The sequence below is a fragment of the Stenella coeruleoalba genome, assembly GCF_951394435.1.
Source record: "Stenella coeruleoalba genome assembly, chromosome: 11".
In the NCBI taxonomy this organism is placed as follows: Eukaryota; Metazoa; Chordata; class Mammalia; order Artiodactyla; family Delphinidae; genus Stenella; species Stenella coeruleoalba.
In genome coordinates this window covers 55,179,729-55,199,014 of record NC_137157.1, presented here as the reverse complement: position 1 = coordinate 55,199,014, position 19,286 = coordinate 55,179,729, and the positions used below count along the sequence as shown (strand labels likewise).

General features: G+C 33.9%; 1 protein-coding gene across 4 annotated transcripts in view; it reads left to right on the top strand.

Moving 5' to 3' along the window:
* LOC307193992 (uncharacterized protein) overlaps window positions 1-19,286 on the top strand; it is a 123,523-nt gene that overhangs the window by 7,887 nt on the left and 96,350 nt on the right. For 2 of the 4 annotated variants that reach the window (XR_013830472.1, XM_079936634.1), the window contains exon 2: window positions 11,562-11,616. The exons of the other annotated variants lie outside the window; for them this stretch is intronic. Coding sequence is in view for 1 of the 2 variants with exons in the window: in XM_079936634.1 (XP_079792760.1) it covers window positions 11,562-11,616 (55 nt within the window). In the remaining variant the exon portion in view is untranslated. The remainder of the gene's footprint in view (window positions 1-11,561; window positions 11,617-19,286) is intronic. 4 annotated transcript variants of the gene reach the window in all.

Genomic DNA, 19,286 nt, shown 5'->3' with positions numbered 1-19,286 from the left:
CCACCAGGAAAGCCCCGATTGTTTTTTTTTTTACTGTGACCAAATAGAATATTTTAGGGCTCTCTTATTAAGGACACAGTACAACTTAGTGACCACAACCCAAGCAAACTTTTATAATAAATAAAATGACAGGTTTTTAAGTATATAAGGTTTATGTATATATTTTTCTTTTTACAAAGACAATCTTTGTACATTGAGTAATAATGTCTACTGAGCAATAATGTGGAGTAATGTCAGTAATTAAAATTCAGATAATGCTACATATCAGGCACTATTATATAATTTACATATATTAATTCACTTATTTACAACCATATTATGAGGTAGTTACTATTATTGTCTCTTTTAAAAATGAAGAAACTGATGCACAGAGAGGTTGAGTGATTTGCGTAAGGTCACACAGTTTTTTAAGTGGCAGAGAGAGAATTCAAAGGCCACTACTTATCTGTACTATATTGCCTCAACTTTTCTTCTTTGTCATAATTTAGTAGTGCAACAGTTTTTTTTTTTGTTTTTTTAATTGTTGTTGTGATTGTATGTCTCTAATACTCTTAAGTAGATTCATTTACTTGTCCCGGTCATTCAGAATGGATGACTTTGCTTCTCTGAAATTCCTATCTTAAATCCACGATTAATCTGATGATATGAAGGCAAGATAGTGTAATGTTAAGCACACAAGATCTTGAGCTAGACTTTCTAATGTTTGTTTTCACTCAACTACATACTAATTCAGTAACACTAGATGAGACATACAACCTTTCAAAACTTTTTTCCTTTGCAGTAGTTGAAATAGCAATAATAGCAATATCACAAGATTTATACATATCACGAAACAAGATAATTAGATAATTGTTAGTTGAGTTGGGCAGAGGGGAGGGGGTTACTGCTTAACTTTGTCACGGGTAAGTAAATAGGAAAAACCATAAAAAATAATTTCTACTCTCTTCCTTGCATTATTATTTCCCCTAGAATTAAGTAGCCATTTTTGCATCTTTGTTTAGGGTGAGAAATAAATTATTTTAAAATATGAATATTCAATTTTTCAGTTATTTTCTCTACCAAATGATTACTAAAATATTTGCAGTAGGGCATTTTTATGTAAGATTATCCACTTTATCAATGCATTCTAATTCCTGTTCACTGGAAATAAAAGCCATAACAGTCACTCATGAAGAGCACTTTTACCCATTACAGGGAAGACACCTCAAGTAGAACAATTGTTGTTACAAATAAATAACATGAGATATGGCGTATAAAATTGTACATGTAAAGAACTTAAAACTGTGTCTGGCATATGCTAAGTGTTATGCAAGGAATAATTTGTAGTAGTAGCAGACAGAGAAGGAGCAGTAGCAATAGTGGTAGTTGTCCCATTAGACTGTAGGGGATGTTAAAGATAAGAACAACTGATTTACCCTTGGGTGTATAGCATCTAGTAGCTCCTTAAAAAGGAATAAATGGATAACTCATAATTAGTGAGTGGACAAGAAATATTGAAGCACATAAAAATAGTAGACTACATTCTTCTGTACCTTCTTCTGTGGAATAATTAAATTTGAAGAAATATGGTCAGGTTTAGTGTTTACCTAATCTTCAAGAATATGATCATTTTTGTCCCAAAGAAATGGCAGCAGTATATCCAAGTCCATATATGCCAAGAAAGGTCAGGGAAAATACAAAAGAGCTCAATATTGTCTTGTTAAAAAGTTCAGAACTGGGAATAGCTATGAATGTTTAAAAAATTACAGGAGAAACAGATTCTGATTTATTCTATGATATCGGGACTTGAGAAAGGTAAGAAAATGGTCATTGTTTATTTTAAGTAAAGATTCATATCTATTTTCCTTTTGAATTTTATTTTACAAATGGTCCTTCATATTTTTCTATGAAACTACTGTTGTATGACTATTATTTATCTAAAGTTACCATTGATATGTGACTAATTTAGAATATATAGTTGTTTCATTTTATATTCTTTTGGACTCTGTATAGTAAAAAATATACTAAACATTTTTTCCTATGAGGTCTTCGATATATTATTCATAGGATAAAATGCATTTTACTAATATGCTTTTCAAATACTCTGGGTAGTAAAACATTTACTAATAAATTATAAAGAACAGATCGAAATAGTCCTTCTGAGATACAGTTGAGGTTTACTCTAAGAAAGTACTTCATCTACTGTTGTTTGTGTAATACAACGACACAATAATCAGATATTAGATGAAATTTAACCTAAAACCTCTCAATGGTTTCTTTTGTAAAACTCATGCCCAAATAATCTTGTAAAATTCTTGTAAATATGGAACAAAATATGGAAGGCCACTGTCAATGACTAAAAGTTCACAGAGGTAGTTATTTGTTATATTGCTGAGATAATCATAATTGGCACCTAGTGTTCTTTGGAGAAAACCTCTTTAAGGATCAAAACATGGTCAGGTAATTGACTTTGTACAAGGAAAAAATCAATGAATAACTGTCTCTTAATATTTACAGATGGATTTTTAAAAAATGATTGTTAGTGGAAGTTACAAATTCTATAACAATAATCTGTGTACTAGTTTACTAGTTTTTTAATAGGTACATTGAAAGAGGCCAAAACAGACACAGTGAAGAGCTGAACAAGTTTAAGTGCTTATTATTCTGTAAATCACAGGAAGTTTTTTGTTTTTTGTTTTTGCTGGAAACTAATTTGGGTAAAAAGATAGTATCATATAAAAATCATACAGTTTTAGAAAGTTAATCAATATTTTGTGGAGTCACTGAAGATAAGGCATTGAGGAAGGCAGATTCAAGGATATGGAGACATATATCCTTAAAATAGTGTGTGCTTCCGTGACCTAAATATGGTCCTTTTAAATATAATAAAAATAAAAGTTCAGCAACAACAAAAAACGATTATCCATTACTTGCTAGCAGTTGTGTCAGATATTTATATATGCATTGTTTTACTTAATCCTTATGAATTTCATTCATTAGTTACTGTTTTTGAATTAGAAACCATTTGAATATTTGATGAAGTAAAAGAAGCTGGGGCTTTGAAAAGAGAGGAAAAATAGCACTTGAAGAGATTAGGGAGGTAAATGATTGAAAGGACTTTGACATTTACCCTAAGTGTCAGAGGAAGCCTTTGGAATATATTGAGGAGTGATATCATCTGGTTTATGTTTTGACAAGACTACTTTGGCTTTTGTGCTAAGAATAGATTGAAGCATTGAAACCTTCTAATTAATTAATCCAGGTTAGAAATAATGGTGGCTTGCACCAGGCAAATAGCAGTGGACATGGTAAGAGACTGGATGTTTTAATTTTTCCAAAACAAAGGCAAAAGGGTGTGTTCAAACAGCACATGTAAGCTGTAAGAGAAAGACTGGAGTTGAACATGTTGCTAAGGTTTTCACTTGGAGATGGAGTTTTTATTAACTGAGAAGGAAAAAGTTGTGCAAAAGGCAGGTTTAAGGATGAACAAGAACAGTAGTTCAGTTTAGGGCATGTTGAGTTTCTGTCAAGTAGGAAATTGGGTAAGTTTGGAAATATCTAGTAGGTAATTGGATAGATTAATCTGCTCAGAACTCAGAGGAGAATTCTGACTGGAGATATAAATTTGAAATATGCCAAAATATACATAAACATAGCATGTAAATAAAAGCATATGACTGAGCTCATCAAGTAAGTGGTTATAAATGTAAAAGAGAATTCAAGAGGCAGAACCCTGGGGAACTGCAATGTTAACGAAATAAAGAGAACTTATCAAAGGAGCCTGTGGGGAAGGCATTGAAGTAGGAGGATAATCAAGAGAGAAATGAAATGAACTGATAGGCATGTGAAGAAAATGTTTCACAGAGAAGATAGTGATAAACTATTCATAGTTACTTAAATGGAATGCTAAATTTTATGCTTATCTTTTTCCAAAAATGTTCTCAAATAATTAAATATCTCTTCAGAGAGTCAAAGGCAATATACAGGCTTTGGGTAATGGTAGACCACATAATTTCGGCCAACCATTCACTTGAAAGAGTATGTGACAGACATGTTTGAGGGCAAAGATACCTGACAATTTAGTGGAGAAATATAGAGCAGATCTGGACAGGATGAAATTCCAATGACATGAGACTAGCAGTTGATGCCCCTTTGCCCTGTTTTCTAAATGTTTTTTTTTTTTTTTTTTTTTTTTTCTTGAGGAGAATGAGTAGGTTAAGAAGCTGAGCTAAAGTTTTAACATTGTTGTTGGGCTATTGTGTCAAGAACACAAGAGGGAACTCTGATGAACCCATTTGCTCAAATAATCTCAATTCCTAAAATTGGGTTAAGTAATTGCAGACTGAATGTGCCCCAAACACAGGGCAGAGGCAAAGATAAGTTCCTCAAAGATTAATATGTTGTACTGCAAATTATTTCTACAATTTTCATGGATGTGTGGTACACAATAAAAAATAACCAGCCAGAAGAGAAGAAAGAGCAACATGACCAAAAGCAATGAAAGTTACAGAAAATAAAAATAGATTCATAGAAGCTCTAGATAAGAGTCATCAGACTTAGATATAAAATAACTATGTTTTTTATTTTAGAAATATAAAAAAATTAAGCATATGGCAGAGAACTAGGAACTTTCACAGCTGAAATGCATAGTAATCAAAATTAAAAGTTCAGTGGATGGATTTAATACCCTGTTACCCACAATCAAAGAGATAATGATGAACAGGAAGAGAGAGAAAGAGGGAGGGAGAGAGTAGTTGCAAGAGAAAGTCTATACCTAAAGAATATAGAAGACACAGGGAACTCTACTTAATGCACTGTGGTGACCTGAATGGGAAAGAAAACCAAAAAGGAAGGGTATATGTATATGTATAGCTGATTCATTTTGCTATACAGTAGAAACTAACACAACATTGTAAAACAACTATATGCCAATAAAAATTAATTTAAAAATATAAAGAATATAGAAGAAAAGCACATTCTACCCAAAGAAAGTAGAAAGAATGAGATAAGAGAAGAAACAAATTAATGAAGAAATAAAATACAATGATGAGTAAAAATAAAACCCTCAAGTTTTTTTTTGGAAGTTCTAGTAAAATTGATAAATCTCTGACAAGTTTCCTCAGGAAAACAAGAGAAAGAACAACTAACTTATATCAGAAATAAATGTACCATCTAAAAGAATTAGGGAAAAGAAAAAAGAACAAAGTCCAAGTCAGAAGAAAGGAAATAATAAAGATCAGAGAGTAAATAAATAAAATAGAAACCACACACACAAAAAAAGTGGAAAAGATTAATGAAACCAAAAGCTAGTTTTTTGAAAAGAGAAACAAATAGGTAAGCCTTAACCAGACTCATCAAGAAGAAAATAGAGTACCCAAATATACAAAGTAAGAAATGAAAGAGGAGAAATAACAAAGGATACCACAGAGATAAAAATAATCATAAGAGAATACTACATTTATATGGCAACAAATTAGATAACCTAGAAGAAATGGGTAAATTTCTAGAACTATGCAATTTTTCAAGTCTGAATCAGGAAGAAATAGGGTCTGAACAGACTGGTCATCAGTAATGAAATTGAATTTTTAATAAAAAATCTCCCAGCAAACAGAAGTCTAGGACTGGGCAACTTCACAGGGGGAATTCTACCAAACATATAAAAAAGAGCTAATACCTATCCTTCTCAAACTATTCCAAAACATTGAAGAGGAGGGAACACTCCCAAATTCATTCTACCAGGTCATCATTACCCTGTTATCAAAACCAGACAAAGACACTACCTCAAAAATAGTCTTTTTTATTTAAAGTCAACTGATTGTAAATGTTAACCATATCTACAAAATACCTTCACAGGAACACTGAGATTAGTGTTTGATTAAATTTCTGGGACAATAGTCTAATCAAATTGACACTTAAAAGTAGCTGTTGCATGGGCTTCCCTGGTGGCGCAGTGGTTGAGAGTCCGCCTGCTGATGCAGGGGACACGGGTTCGTGCCCCAGTCTGGGAAGATCCCACATGCCACGGAGCGGCTGCGCCCGTGAGCCATGGCCACTGAGCCTGCGCATCCGGAGCCTGTGCTCCGCAACGGGAGAGGACACAACAGTGAGAGGCCTGCGTACCGCAAAAAAAAAAAAAAGTAGTCATTGCAGTAGAGCAATTCATAAAGTAGGTATTATTCCCATTTACACATGCGAAAACTGAGAATCACTGATTTTATATAAGATCTTTATTTTCACTAAACTTGTTTGTGGCTAAGATTTTCATTCTAGGAGTCTGTCAAATTCAAAGTTTTAACCAGTGTATTATAAAACCAAGAACAGAAAAATATTTTAAGAACTGTATTTGAAACAAATCAGTATTTCTTCCGATTTACATTTGTCTCCCTTTTCCCACATGTGTGAGAGATTGAATAACAAATAGCTGGACACAGTCAGAATTCCACTATGAAGAACTTACTCTTCATAAAGCAGGTAGAGGAAATGATTTTGGATGAAAATATAAAGGTTGTCTTAAACATTCTAAGTCCAACAATCCTGCATTTCCTTTGGTAATTGAAATCACTGGTTTAGTATTATTAATGTTTCTTTCCTTTAAAGTATGAAATATACATTTTTTGATTAATTCTTGATATTTAGTGCCAGTTGCATTTTAAGCTGCCAATTGCATTTTAAGCTGCTAAAGGTCATCTGAGACATAATGAGATGACAAAAAGGTGTTTTGCTTTATAAAAAGGATTGAAGAGCATATTTTTCATATTCTTTTTCACAAAGTAAACACCTTCTGGTTTATTTCAGCTTTTCAAACAAAATATTGCATATCATATTGTAGGTAGTAAGGTCAGTCATGGCATGCTTCTGCAAAGTGTTTTATTCTTAGCATCAAAGAGGAAACTATTTAAAGGTCATGCTTGTCAACTTCATTCGTATTCAAGTTGTCTAAATTATAAACATTCCCCCTTAAAAGCTTTAATATTCACTGAACTGCTGAATTATGTTATTTTCCTGAGTCTGTCAAATTTATATTACTTCCCTCATGAATTTTTTTCCCCAGTTCATCATTGGCATTCCTTCTCAAACGTGAATTAAAAATAAAAAGTAAAAATAATATACCTATTTTAAATTCTTTAAATGGCCAGGTGTATTAAGCTTTGTGTTATTTGAAAGGGTGATTAAATTTCTCTTGACAATATTATGAAACAGAGTTTAGTTTATGAAACAATGATGTGGGTAAAGTAAATTTTTAATGTTACATAAAAAGCCAATAATATTTTCAGTCTTCTTCTAAAAATATATTATTAAACAAATGTTATTTTTCTGTATTACTTACCATAATATAAATATTATATTGCATGGGTGAGGTGGAAGATTAGGGAAAAAGTCAGATTTCATCCAGGAGCATCATTTCCTCCTGATCTATCTTCAGTATTAGAAAACAGAAATGTTAAACGTAAAAGGATAGGAAAACTGTAAAAATAATAAAGCCAATTTAGTAATACCAACATCCTACAAGTAGAGTTTCATGCAAAAAATCATTGCTGAAGTTAAAGAGGGACATTTCATAATATTAAAGCATAAGTTAAACTTCCATATTTAATAACACTGAGTTTATATGCATTGACATGGTTTAAAATATATAAGGCAAAACTGACAGAAATAAAAGGAGAAATAGATAAATTCATAATCATATTTGGAAGTTTTTTTTAAAAAAAAAAATTGTCCGTGGCACACAGCCACACAGCATGTGGGATCTTAGCTCCCCAACCAGGGATAGAACCCGATCCCCCTGCAGTGGAAGTGCAGAATCTTAACCACTGGACAGCCAGGGAACTCCCATATTTGGAAGCTTAAAGGAAACTTAGTAACTGATAGTCCATGTAGACACCCCACCCCCAAAAAAACCCCAAAACAAAGACTAATTGAACAACATGAAAAAGAAACTTGAACAAAATGATGTATATAAAGCACATCAACTAACACCTCCACAATGAAAGATATTTTCAAATGCATTTGAAACACTTACCAAAATGTATCATGTACTGGTCAGTAAAAGCAAGGCTCCACAAATTTCAAAAACCAGACTAAAATTAGAAAAAAATATTCTTTGACAACGGTGGGATTAAGATAGAATTAAATAATAAAAAATCCATTAAGCAAGCAAGCAGTATACTTCTAAATAACCCATAGGTTAAAGGAAAAATAAAACAAAATTTGCAAGTATTCCAAACTGAGAAGTGGAAATATGAAAAAATATGAAAAATAAAGATTGTGAGGGAGCTTTCTTTTTTCTTAATAATCTAGGAAAAAGACATTAAACATAAATACAAGTAGAAGGAAAGAAATAATTGAGAGAAAATCAGAAATAAAAATTTAAATGTATACAAAGAGAAAATCAAACTAAAGCTTAAATTCTTTGAAAATCAAATAAAATTGTTAGTCCTCTAGGACATCTTATGAATAAAAGAAAGGAATACAAATTGCCAATTCTGGGAATAAAAAATGTGATTACCACTATGGATTTTTTAATATTAAAAATAATATATTATGTACAGCTTGCACAAGTCTAAGAAAATAAATTTAAACATTTGGATGAATGAGCATATTTCTTGAGAAATATAACTTGACAAATGCAGAAAAGAGTAAAAACTGTGTGGTCCTCTAATTATTAAAGAAATTTAAAATGTAAATAAAAACTTTTCTAGAAAGAAAAGTATGTTCAGTGGTAAATTATTTGAAATACTTAAGTAATAATATCATCAATTTTAAATGAGATCTCCCAGAGAGTCAAAGCAAGGTTACAAAGGACCTCTTTCTAGAAGTTGCAGCTGGGTGGGGACGCGGATATGGAAGAGCGTGCATTCCCCAACCCCTTCCGGGAGGGACTACGAGGCCGCTGCGGCCATGCCAGCCGAGGAGGAGCCGCCATGTGCTTGTCCCCTCCGCGCCTGCCCCCCTCACTCCCGACGAGTTCGGCTTCCCCTTCCACAGCAAAAGGAAGATACTGAAACCGCCACCAGGTGGAAGAAGTTAACTACATGATGACCAGACTGTGGCCATGACGTAAGCTGCCACAATTCTGAGAACTGGCCTCAAAGAAATGGGAACAAACCGACCCTGGAACTGAAAACTAAGTGTACTTAAAACAGTCAAGACGATGTTGATCAGACCACCACATGACCAATTTCAGGATGACTGTCAGAGCTGACTGTGCTGTTTCTACACGTAGCCCCCAGCTTCACTTATACACCCCTGAAACCCGCCTTTTAAAAGCTCTTAGCCACTGGTCATCCGTGTGTGTGTGTGTCAGTGTCAGCCTTTGGACATCAGTACCCCCCACCTTCCTCCTGGTTTGCCAGCCTCCAAAATAAAGCAAACTTTCATTTCCACCAAAAACAAACAAACAAAGGACCTCTTTCTAATTCACTTTATGAAGTCAGTAAACGGTCCTGAAGCCAAGAAATAATAACATTCATTAAAAAAAAAGGCCAATTGTTCAGTAATATGAGAGAAAGAGGTCACAGACCAAATAAATTTGCTCTAACTCTTCTCACGGAAAGAAACACACATACTAGATTTTCCATTGTAGTGAGTTTTGTTCCTAGGGAAATTAATTTACATTTCCTGTATTATGGATACAGGAAGGCTTTTTGTTTTTTTTCAAGATTTTTATTTAGATAAGTAATTACATCTATTGCGTAATCTTATTTTGCAGCAACTTTTTTACTCACTTGGACCTAAAGCTGGACTGCTTCATTGATGCTTTATCTTTAGCTTGCTTCCAATTGTGAAAATTGTAGAAAAAGCTAGTACCAGACATCATTAACTATTTAAAGTCCAGATTTCAAGCGAAGATTCTTTTCTTGGTGAGACTCCTGAACCTTCTTCTAGGCCCATCTGTGATCTTCCTTATAACATCTAGTTTTAGAAAGAATCTTGCTGTGAGTTTAGCAAGAACCCTCCATCCTCAATATCTGATCTCCCTTGATATCTGATATGGCTATTATGAATATTTGCACTGAACATAGTAGTGATAATATCTCTTTGAGATTCTAATTTCAATTCTTTTGAATAAATACTCAGAAGTGGAATTCCTGGACCATATCGTAGTTCTATTATAGGAACCTCCATACTGTTTTCCATAGCAGCTGTATCATTTTGCATTCCCACCAGTAGTGTACAAGAGTTTTAATCTCTCTACAACCTTGCTGGCAAGTGTCTTTTGTTTTTTGATAATAGCCATCCTAAGAGGTGTGAGGTGATGTCTCTTTATGGTTTTGATTTGTGTTTCCTGATGATTAGAGATGTTGAGCATCATACCTGTTGGCCATTTGTATGTATTCTTTAGAAATATATCCAAATCATTAGCCCGTGTTTTAATTGGGCTTTTAGGTTTTTTGTTTGTTTTTTGGCTACTGAGTTGTACCAGTTCCTTATATATTGATATTTTGGAAATCAACCCCTTATCAGATATATGGTTTGCAAATATTTTCTCCTATTCCTTTTCATTCTGTTGATTATTTCTTTTACTGTACAGAAGCTTTTTAGTTTGATACAGCCCCACGTGTTTATTTCTGCTTTTGTTGTCTGTGCTTTTGGTGCTCAAGGTTTTCCTCTGTTTTCTTCTAGAAGTTTTATGGTTTCAGTTCTTACATGTAAGTCGTTACTCCTTTTTGAGTTTGCTTTTGTGTATGGTACAGGATAAGGGTCCAATTTCACTCTTTTGCTTGTAGATATCTAATTTTCCCAGTGCTACTTGTTGAAGAGACTATCCTTTTCTTATTGTGTAATCTCAGCACCCTTGTTGAAGATCAGTTGACCATGTATGTGTCTATTCTGTTCCATTGGTCTGTTTGTCTGTCTTTATGCCAAAACAACTGAAACATTTAGTGTGTAATATATTTGTGACTTACTTTGTTGTGTCAGCAAATAAGAGCAGCAACGTGGTGTGATATGTGTGTGTGTGTGTGTATGTGGGGTTGGGGGAGAGGGAGAGAGATGTGTGTTATCACTGAAGTCTGACAGTTTTATTTCAATGTCTAGCATGGCATCCCCTTCCACCTACACTCATCTCTGTATAATGTTAGGACAGTTGATTATCACTGAGTCCCTCCCATCAATGATCAGAAATTTTGACTAGCATCAGGTAAGTTGCCAGAAATCTGTACAGATTTATAATCCACCAGAGGTTACCTGATATTTGAGTAGCTGTGCCAAACCCAAAATTGAGAATGAGAGGCTGTCGTTTTACTAAAATAAATTTGGATGATAGAAACCGCTAATGTATGATCATTTGACTCAGGAGGTGCCAGAGAGATTGCACAAGAAGCTTTAGCAATCCAGCCATCACCGTCTCTTAGATAAAAGATTTCAGTTAGTACTTTGTTGGTAACTGTTCACCATTTTCTAAGAGCCAATAAAATTTTCTTTGCTCATTTTATTTACTTCTATGTTTTATTTATCCAAATGCAATTAGCACTTGCTGTGCTAGAAGTCCTATTTTCAAAGCTTTACAAATATTAAATTATTTAGTTTGTTTAATTTTTATAACATTATGAAGTAGTTACAATTATTATCCCTATTTACAGAAAGGAAATCTGAGGCACAGAGAAGTTAACTGCCTGGTCCAAGATCACAGAACTAGTAAGTGACAAAACAGGGATTCAACCTAAGTACTTTAACAGTAGATCCCATATTATGGACCATATTACCTTCCAATTTCCTAACTCTCTTCAAACTCCAAGTAGCTTCCCAGTGCTTACCATAAAACTTCACCTTCTTTAGCATGGTCCTCAAAACCTTTTATATATATGCTTTAACTGCTACTTAAGCCTTGTCTCTAATCATTTCACTTCTTATAGTCTATGTCATAATGATGTCTCATTTTCTTAGATATATATGCAATTTTATTGATTGCAATGCATTAAATCAATTATTTGCTTGAATCATACTAAATTTTGCTTTGATATTGAACGTAAAGTGTTTCAGCTTCATCTTTCCTCTAGTTTTGTTTATGTCTGATTCTTGAATATCTAACTTATTTCTGACACATTATTCGTATTCATCCTGACCTCTTCTCATTTTCTTGTTCCAAGAGCCTGGATTGTCTTTATCATTCTGACTCACAGTCCTAATTTTAGCCTACTCCTGTGTGTTGTTCAAGTTTAGTTTCTCTTTCCAGAGCATAACATTCTCATCAAGCCTTTATTTCTGTTAGCTTTGCCTGAGAATGACACAATTAGTGATTTTCATTAGAGGCACAGAAAATAAGAATGAGAAATTATAATAAAGCTGTGCCATCATTGGACTATAGTTATGAGAATGGTGTCATAGAATAAATATTTGTATATCCAGTTACTCTTATTTATAATCACTCTGCAGTAATGAAATAATCTGAGAAATGTTACTTATTTCCTATTAGAGATTTTTGTTTTCTCATCACTTTTTTATTGCTTGTTTTGAAAGTAATGTACCATTAAAATTTTCAACTTTTGCTAAACTGTTAGCTGTTAACTAAAATTGGTTTAACTCTTATAATACATGATTAAGTACATTGCAGATACCTTTTATGTGGTTATATACTCCATGATATAAATCAACAACACTCCAAGTAATTATGGAAGCTCTAGTGTTTTTCATTAGAGGGAAAACTGTGCATTGTGAGAGTATTTATTTTCAAATATAAATTATAAATGGTCATATTAAAAATGGTTATAAAGAAATATTGACTGAGACTTCCTTGGCGGTTCAGTGGTTAAGACTCTGCGCTTCCACTGCAGGGGGTGTGGGTTCAATCCCTGGTAGGGGAACTGTCAATAGGATTCTGCATGCCGTGTGGCGTGGCCAAATAAATAAATAAATAAATATTGATTAATAACGTATGATATATACTTTTCTGTTAATAATATTATACTAACAAAATATGCTGTTTTGTAGGTATTATTTTTATGATTTACATTTTAATTAAACCTTTTTCTTATTCTATTCTATCATATAATATATTATACATTATATATGTAAATCTTTTTCAGAAAGCCATTTGTTTTATTCCACATTTTTTATTCTTATATTGATTACAAGGAATAAAGCATATTTAATGTCTTTCTTTTACTTTCCAAGGTAAAGTATTCTAAATTTGGACTTCTCTATTTAATTTTGATGGCATTGGTAGCAAAGGGGCTTTTTATCATATGTAGTGTGATCTTGAAGAGGTCTGTAACAAAGAAACACTTTTTCAAAGCTGTGTTTAGTGCACAGGAGTCATAAACTTGAGTGAACATCAGTATCAAGAGGTGAAATAACGTACAATATTCAATAACTTTAGGCAACATACACAGCATATTCCCTTTGCCAGTGATTTTCACACACATACACACCCACACATGCAAATTGCATAAATATTATACATTAACTCACACAAATTCAAACCTTGACAAATTTATGTATGTCAAATGTTTCATTTTATATTTTTCTTTCCTAGAGAAAACTAAGAAAACTAGAGTAAACTGGAGAGGTGAAACAACCATACTGCTTTAGACTGCTTTAGACTGAATTGTTTTTGTCCCCACAAAATCATACGTTGAAATCCTAACCATCAAGGTAATAGGATTAGAAGGTGTGTCTTTAGTAGGTTATTAGGTCTTGAGGGTGGAGTCCTCATGGGTGAATTTTGTGCTTTTGTAAAAGTGGCCCCAGAGAGATCCCTAACCCCTTCCACCAGGTGAGAACCAGGAAGCAGGCTTTCACCAGACAATGAATCTGTTGGTCCATTGATCTTGGACTTCCCAGCCTCCAGAACTATCAGAAATAAGTGTTTATTGTTGTTTTTATTTTTTAATATTTAATTTAATTTTTATTTTATATTGGAGTATAGTTGATTCACAATGTTGTGTTTGTTTCAGGTATACAGGAAAGTGATTCAGTTGTACGTATACATACATTCATTCTTTTTCAGATTCTTTTCCCATATAGGTTATTACAGAATATTTGAGTAGAGTTCCCTGTGCTATACCATAGGTCCTTGTTGATTATTGGTTTTATATATAGTAGTGTGTATATGTTGATCCCAACCTCCTAATTTATCCCTCCCTACCACCTTTCCCCTTTGGTACCCATAACTTTGTTTTCGAAGTCTGTGAGTCTGTTTCTATTTTGTAAATAAGTTCATTTGTATCATTTTTATTAGATTCCACATGTAAGTGATATAATATAATATTTGTCTTTGTCTGACTTACTTCACTCAGTATGATAATCTCTAGGTCCATCCAGTTTGCTGCAGATGGCATTATTTGATTCTTTTTTATGGCTGAGTAATAGTCCATTGTATATATGTACTACATCTTCTTTATCCATTCATCCGTCAGTGGACCTTTAGGTTGCTTCCATGTCCTGGCTGTTGTAAATAATGCTGCAGTGAACATTGGGGTGCGTGTATTTTTTCGAATTATCGTTTTCTGTAGAAATATGCCCAGGAGCGGGATTGCTGGATCATATGTAGCTTTATTTTTAGTTTTGTAAGGAACCTCCATACTGTTCTCCATAGTGGCTGTACCAATTTACATTCCCACCAACAGTGTAGGAGGGTTCCCTTTTCTCCACACCCTCTCCAGCCTTTATAATTTGTAGACTTTTTGATGATGGCCATTCTGACTGGTGTGAGGTGATACCTCATTGTTGTTTTAATTTGCATTTCTTTAATAATTAGCAATGTTGACCACCTTTTCATGTGCTCTTTGGCCATCTGTATGCCTTCTTTGGAGAAATGTCTGTAGGTCTTCTGCCCATTTTTTGATTGTTTTTTTCTTTTGATACAGAGCTGCACGAGCTGTTTGTATATTTTGGAGATTAATCGCTTGTCGGTCGCTTTGTTTGCAAATATTTTCTTCCATTCTAAGAGTTGTCTTTTGTTTACGGTTTCCTTTGCTGTGCAAAAGCTTTTAAGTTTCATTAGGTCCCATTTGTTTATTTTTGTTTTTATTTTCATTACTCTAGGAGGTGGATCAAAAAAGATATTGCTGCAATTTATGTCAGAGAGTGTTCTGCCTATGTTTTCCCCTAACAGTTTTATAGTATCCAGTCTTACATTTAGGTCTTTAATCCATTTTGAGTTTGTTTTTGTGTATGGTATTAGGGAGTGTTCTAATTTCATTCTTTTACATGTAGCTGTCCAGTTTTCCCAGCACCACTTATTGAAGAGACTGTCTTTTCTCCATTGTATATGTGGCCTTTTTTGTTGTAGATTGACCATAGGTGCATACGTTTATTTCTGGGCTTTCTATCCTGTTCCATTGATCTATATTTCTGTTTTTGTGCCATTATCATACTGTTTTGGTGACCGTAGCTTTGTAGTACAGTCTGAAGTCAGGGAGCCTGACTCCTCCAGCCCCATTTTTCTTTCTCAATATATATTTTTTTAAGATGGTTTTCCTCCTTTAATGAATTCCAGTAAGGATGTACAGAAACAGATTTCCTCATTTTTGAGACACTTGAGTTCTTGTTTTATTGTATTTTATTTTTATTTTTTGGCAGTGCCACGTGGCATGTGGTATCTTAGTTCCCTGACCAGGGATTGAACCCTTGCCCCCTGTATTGGAAGCATGGAGTTTTAACCACTGGACTGCCAGAGAAGTCCCTTCTTTCTCAGTATTGCTTTGGCTACTTGATGTCTTTTGTGTTTCCATACAAATTAAAAAATTTTTTGTTCTAGTTCTGTGAAAAATGCCATTGGTAATTTGATAGAAATTGCATTGAATCTGTAGATTACTTTGGGTGATATAGTCATTTTGACAATATTGGTTCTTTCAATCCAAGAACATGGTATATCTTTCCATCTGTTTGTGTCACCTTTGATTTCTTTCATCAGTGTCATAGTTTTCAGAGTACAGGTCTTTTGTCTCATTAGGTAAGTTTATTTCTAGGTTTTTTATTCCTTTTGATGCAATGGTAAATGGGATTTTTTCCCTTAATTTCTCTTTCTGATCTCTTGTTGTAAGTATATAGGAATGCAAGAAATTTCTGTGTATTAATTTTGTATTCTGCGACTTTACCAGATTCATTGATGAGCTCTAGCAGTTTTCTGGTAGCATCTCTAGGATTTTCTGTGTATAGTATCAAGTCATCTGCAAACAATGACATTTTTACTTCTTCTTTTCCAAGTTGGATTACATTTATTTATTTTTTTCTTCTCTGATCACTGTGGCTAGGACTTCCTAAAGTATGCTGAGTAATAGTGGCGAGAGTGGACATTCTTGTCTGATTCCTGATCTTAGGGGAAATGCTTTCACCTTTTCATCATTGAGTATGATGTTAGCTGTGGATTTGTCAAATATGACCTTTATTATGTTGAGGTAGGTTTCCTCTGTGCTCACTTTCTGGAGAGTTTTTTATCATAAATGGGTGTTGAATTTTGTCAAAAGCTTTTTCTGCATCTATTGAGATAATCATATGGTTTTTATTCTTCAATTTGTTGATGTGGTGTATCAAACTGATTGATTTGTGGATATTGAAAAATCCTTGCATCCCTGGGATAAATCCCACTTGATCATGGTGTATGATCTTTTTAATGTGTTGTTGGATTCGGTTTTGTTAAGGATTTTTGCATCTATGTTCATCAGTGATATTGGTCTGTAATTTTGTTTTTTTGTGGTATCTTTGTCTGGTTTAAGTATCAGGATGATGCTGGCTTCATAGATGAGTTCAGAAGTGTTCCTTCCTCTGCAATTTTTTGGAAGAGTTTCAGAAGGGTAGGTGTTAACTCTTCTCTAAATGATTGAATTTGCTTGTGAAGCCATCTGGTCCTGGCCTTCTGTTTGTTGGAAGTTTTTAAATCACAGTTTCAATTTCAGTACTTGTGATTGGTCTGTTCATATTTTCTATTTCTTCCTGGTTCAGTCTTGGAAGGTTATACCTTTCTAGGAATTTGTCTATTTCTTCTAGGTTGTCCATTTTATTGGCATAGAGTTTCTGATAGTAGTCTCTTATGATCCTTTGTATTTCTGTGGTGTCAGTTGTAACTTCTCCTTTTTCATTTCTAATTTTATTAATTTGAGCCCTCTCCTTTTTTTTTTCTTGATGAGTCTGGCTAAAGGTTTATCAATTTTATGTTTTCCAAGAATCAGCTTTTAGTTTCATTGATCTTTTCTGTTGTTTTCTTCTCCTCTTATTTATTTCTGCTCATCTTTATGATTTCTTTCCTTTTACTAACTTTGGGTTTTGTTTGTTCTTTCTCTAGCTGGTTTAGGTGTAAGTTTAGGTAGTGTTTGTAAGCCACCCATCCTATGGTTTTTTATTACAGCAGCCTCAATGGACTAAGGCATACAGATAATTTAAGCCTCTTTCAGGTGTTTAAAAAAAAATCAAAGTATTCTAATCTATAATTTCTTTAAAAATAACTCATTTGTGGAAAAAAAATTACATAAAGTTCATTAGAACATAAAGTTCTAATGATGTAATGTAACAAATGTAACTCATTTGTAGAAAAAAAATTACATGAAGTTCATTAGAACATAAAGTTCTAATGATGTAATTTTTACTTGATTAGATGTAAAAATGACAGGAAGGTAAATTTAAATGCTTATGTGTACGGATATGCATTGTGGCCTAATAGTTATGAACTACTGTACCTTTACCATAAATTCTATTCAGATTTTAAAATGTGATCCACTTAATTGATTTCACCTGGCAGAGACTTGGAAGTATCAAGTATATCAACATTTAAAACATTAAGAAGTAATAATTATGAAAAAAAGATAAAAGTTTCATCTTTTAGATTTGGAATGATTAACATAAAATATTACTGTCTTAAGTTTCATAAACATAATTTAACACATTTGGTTAATGTTAAAAATCAACCTAACAGTATGCTCAAAAAGTGGCATACCTTAAGTATCCAAAATATTCACAGCAAAAACCTGTGCAACAGGATGGTGGTTTTATTTTATTTTTTAAAATTAATTAATTAATTTATTTTTGGCTGCATTGGGTCTTTGTTGCGGTGTGCGGGCTTCTCATTGTGGTGGCTTCTCTTGTTGTGGAGCATGGGCTCTAGGCACGCTAGCTTCTGTAGTTGTGGCTCGTGGGCTCTAGAGCACAGGCTCAATAGTTGTGGCACACGGGCTTAGTTGCTCTGCGGCATGTGGGATCTTCCCAGACCAGGGCTCGAACCCATGTCCCCTGCATAGGGGGCGGATTTTTAACCACTGTGCCACCAGGGAAGTCCCAGGATAATGGTTTTAAATTTTGTCTTTGTTATATTGGAATAATGTGTGATAAATATTCCATTTTCTAAACAGAAGTGCTAGACTAGTTCATGAAAGATGTACAAAATGTAAAGAAATAAAAAAGGTCCTAATAATAACTTCCTGATTGCCCATTTCCAGCCTACATAAGAAAATAGAAAAGGACGAGTGTAGAATCAATCTGGTGTGTTAGCCTAGAGGATTATCAACTATAATCTCTGGAGAGAGATTGTTCTCTCCAGAGTTGTTTCTGCCCCACTTTAAACAAAGTTGCTTGAGAGAAGGAGGTATTTTCACAAAGAGAAAACTAACGTCTCTCTTCCTGGCTAGATATTTGCTGAGTGAGCAATAGAAAATTGTATAACCACTTCAGTGTATCAGAGAAGTAGTGAGAGAGTTCTTTGGAAAGGTCACCATCTGTTTTCTGAAATTGGATGTAATGTATTTAAAAAAAATAAAAAAATAGACTGGAGAATTTTGAGGGTAGTGGCCAGCTGGAACTTCCTGTCAAAGCTGGAATGAAGAAATGAAGGCATTAGAGAAGTCTGTACTACCTGTAATTTTCATGCCAAGAAATCCAGAGTTTCTAATGGGCAATGTGTACATCCAAAATAGGAGCTGAATATTCTCCATCTTGATGGGGACCCAACCAACATGGTCTGTTGGAACAAAGTAACTGCAGCAGTAAGTTTACAGAGTGCATCACTGGGTAGGGGTAGGCAAGAGCTGAGGAGGTTTAAAGAGGTTAGCTAGGAAGTGCATCACAGAATCTGAAAGCTGAACAGTTCAGAGGGTCCTGCAGGACCAATGAATGATCCACACATCAGCTCTCCACAAATCACCTAAAGGGGGACATCTGATGCTAGAGAGCATATGACTATGGAAAAATACAAAGAGAGCTACTTGGTAAAGAACTGATGGTCCCATTAAATATTTCTTTTTCCTGTGTGTACCCTCACTGAATACAGCTCACTCAAAAAGGCTACAGCAGCCAGTGATCTAAAGGACTCATAAAGATATTTTCAGTGGAAATAAATATATCTGCAGTGATACTTCTATAAGATGCATTCAGTGCTT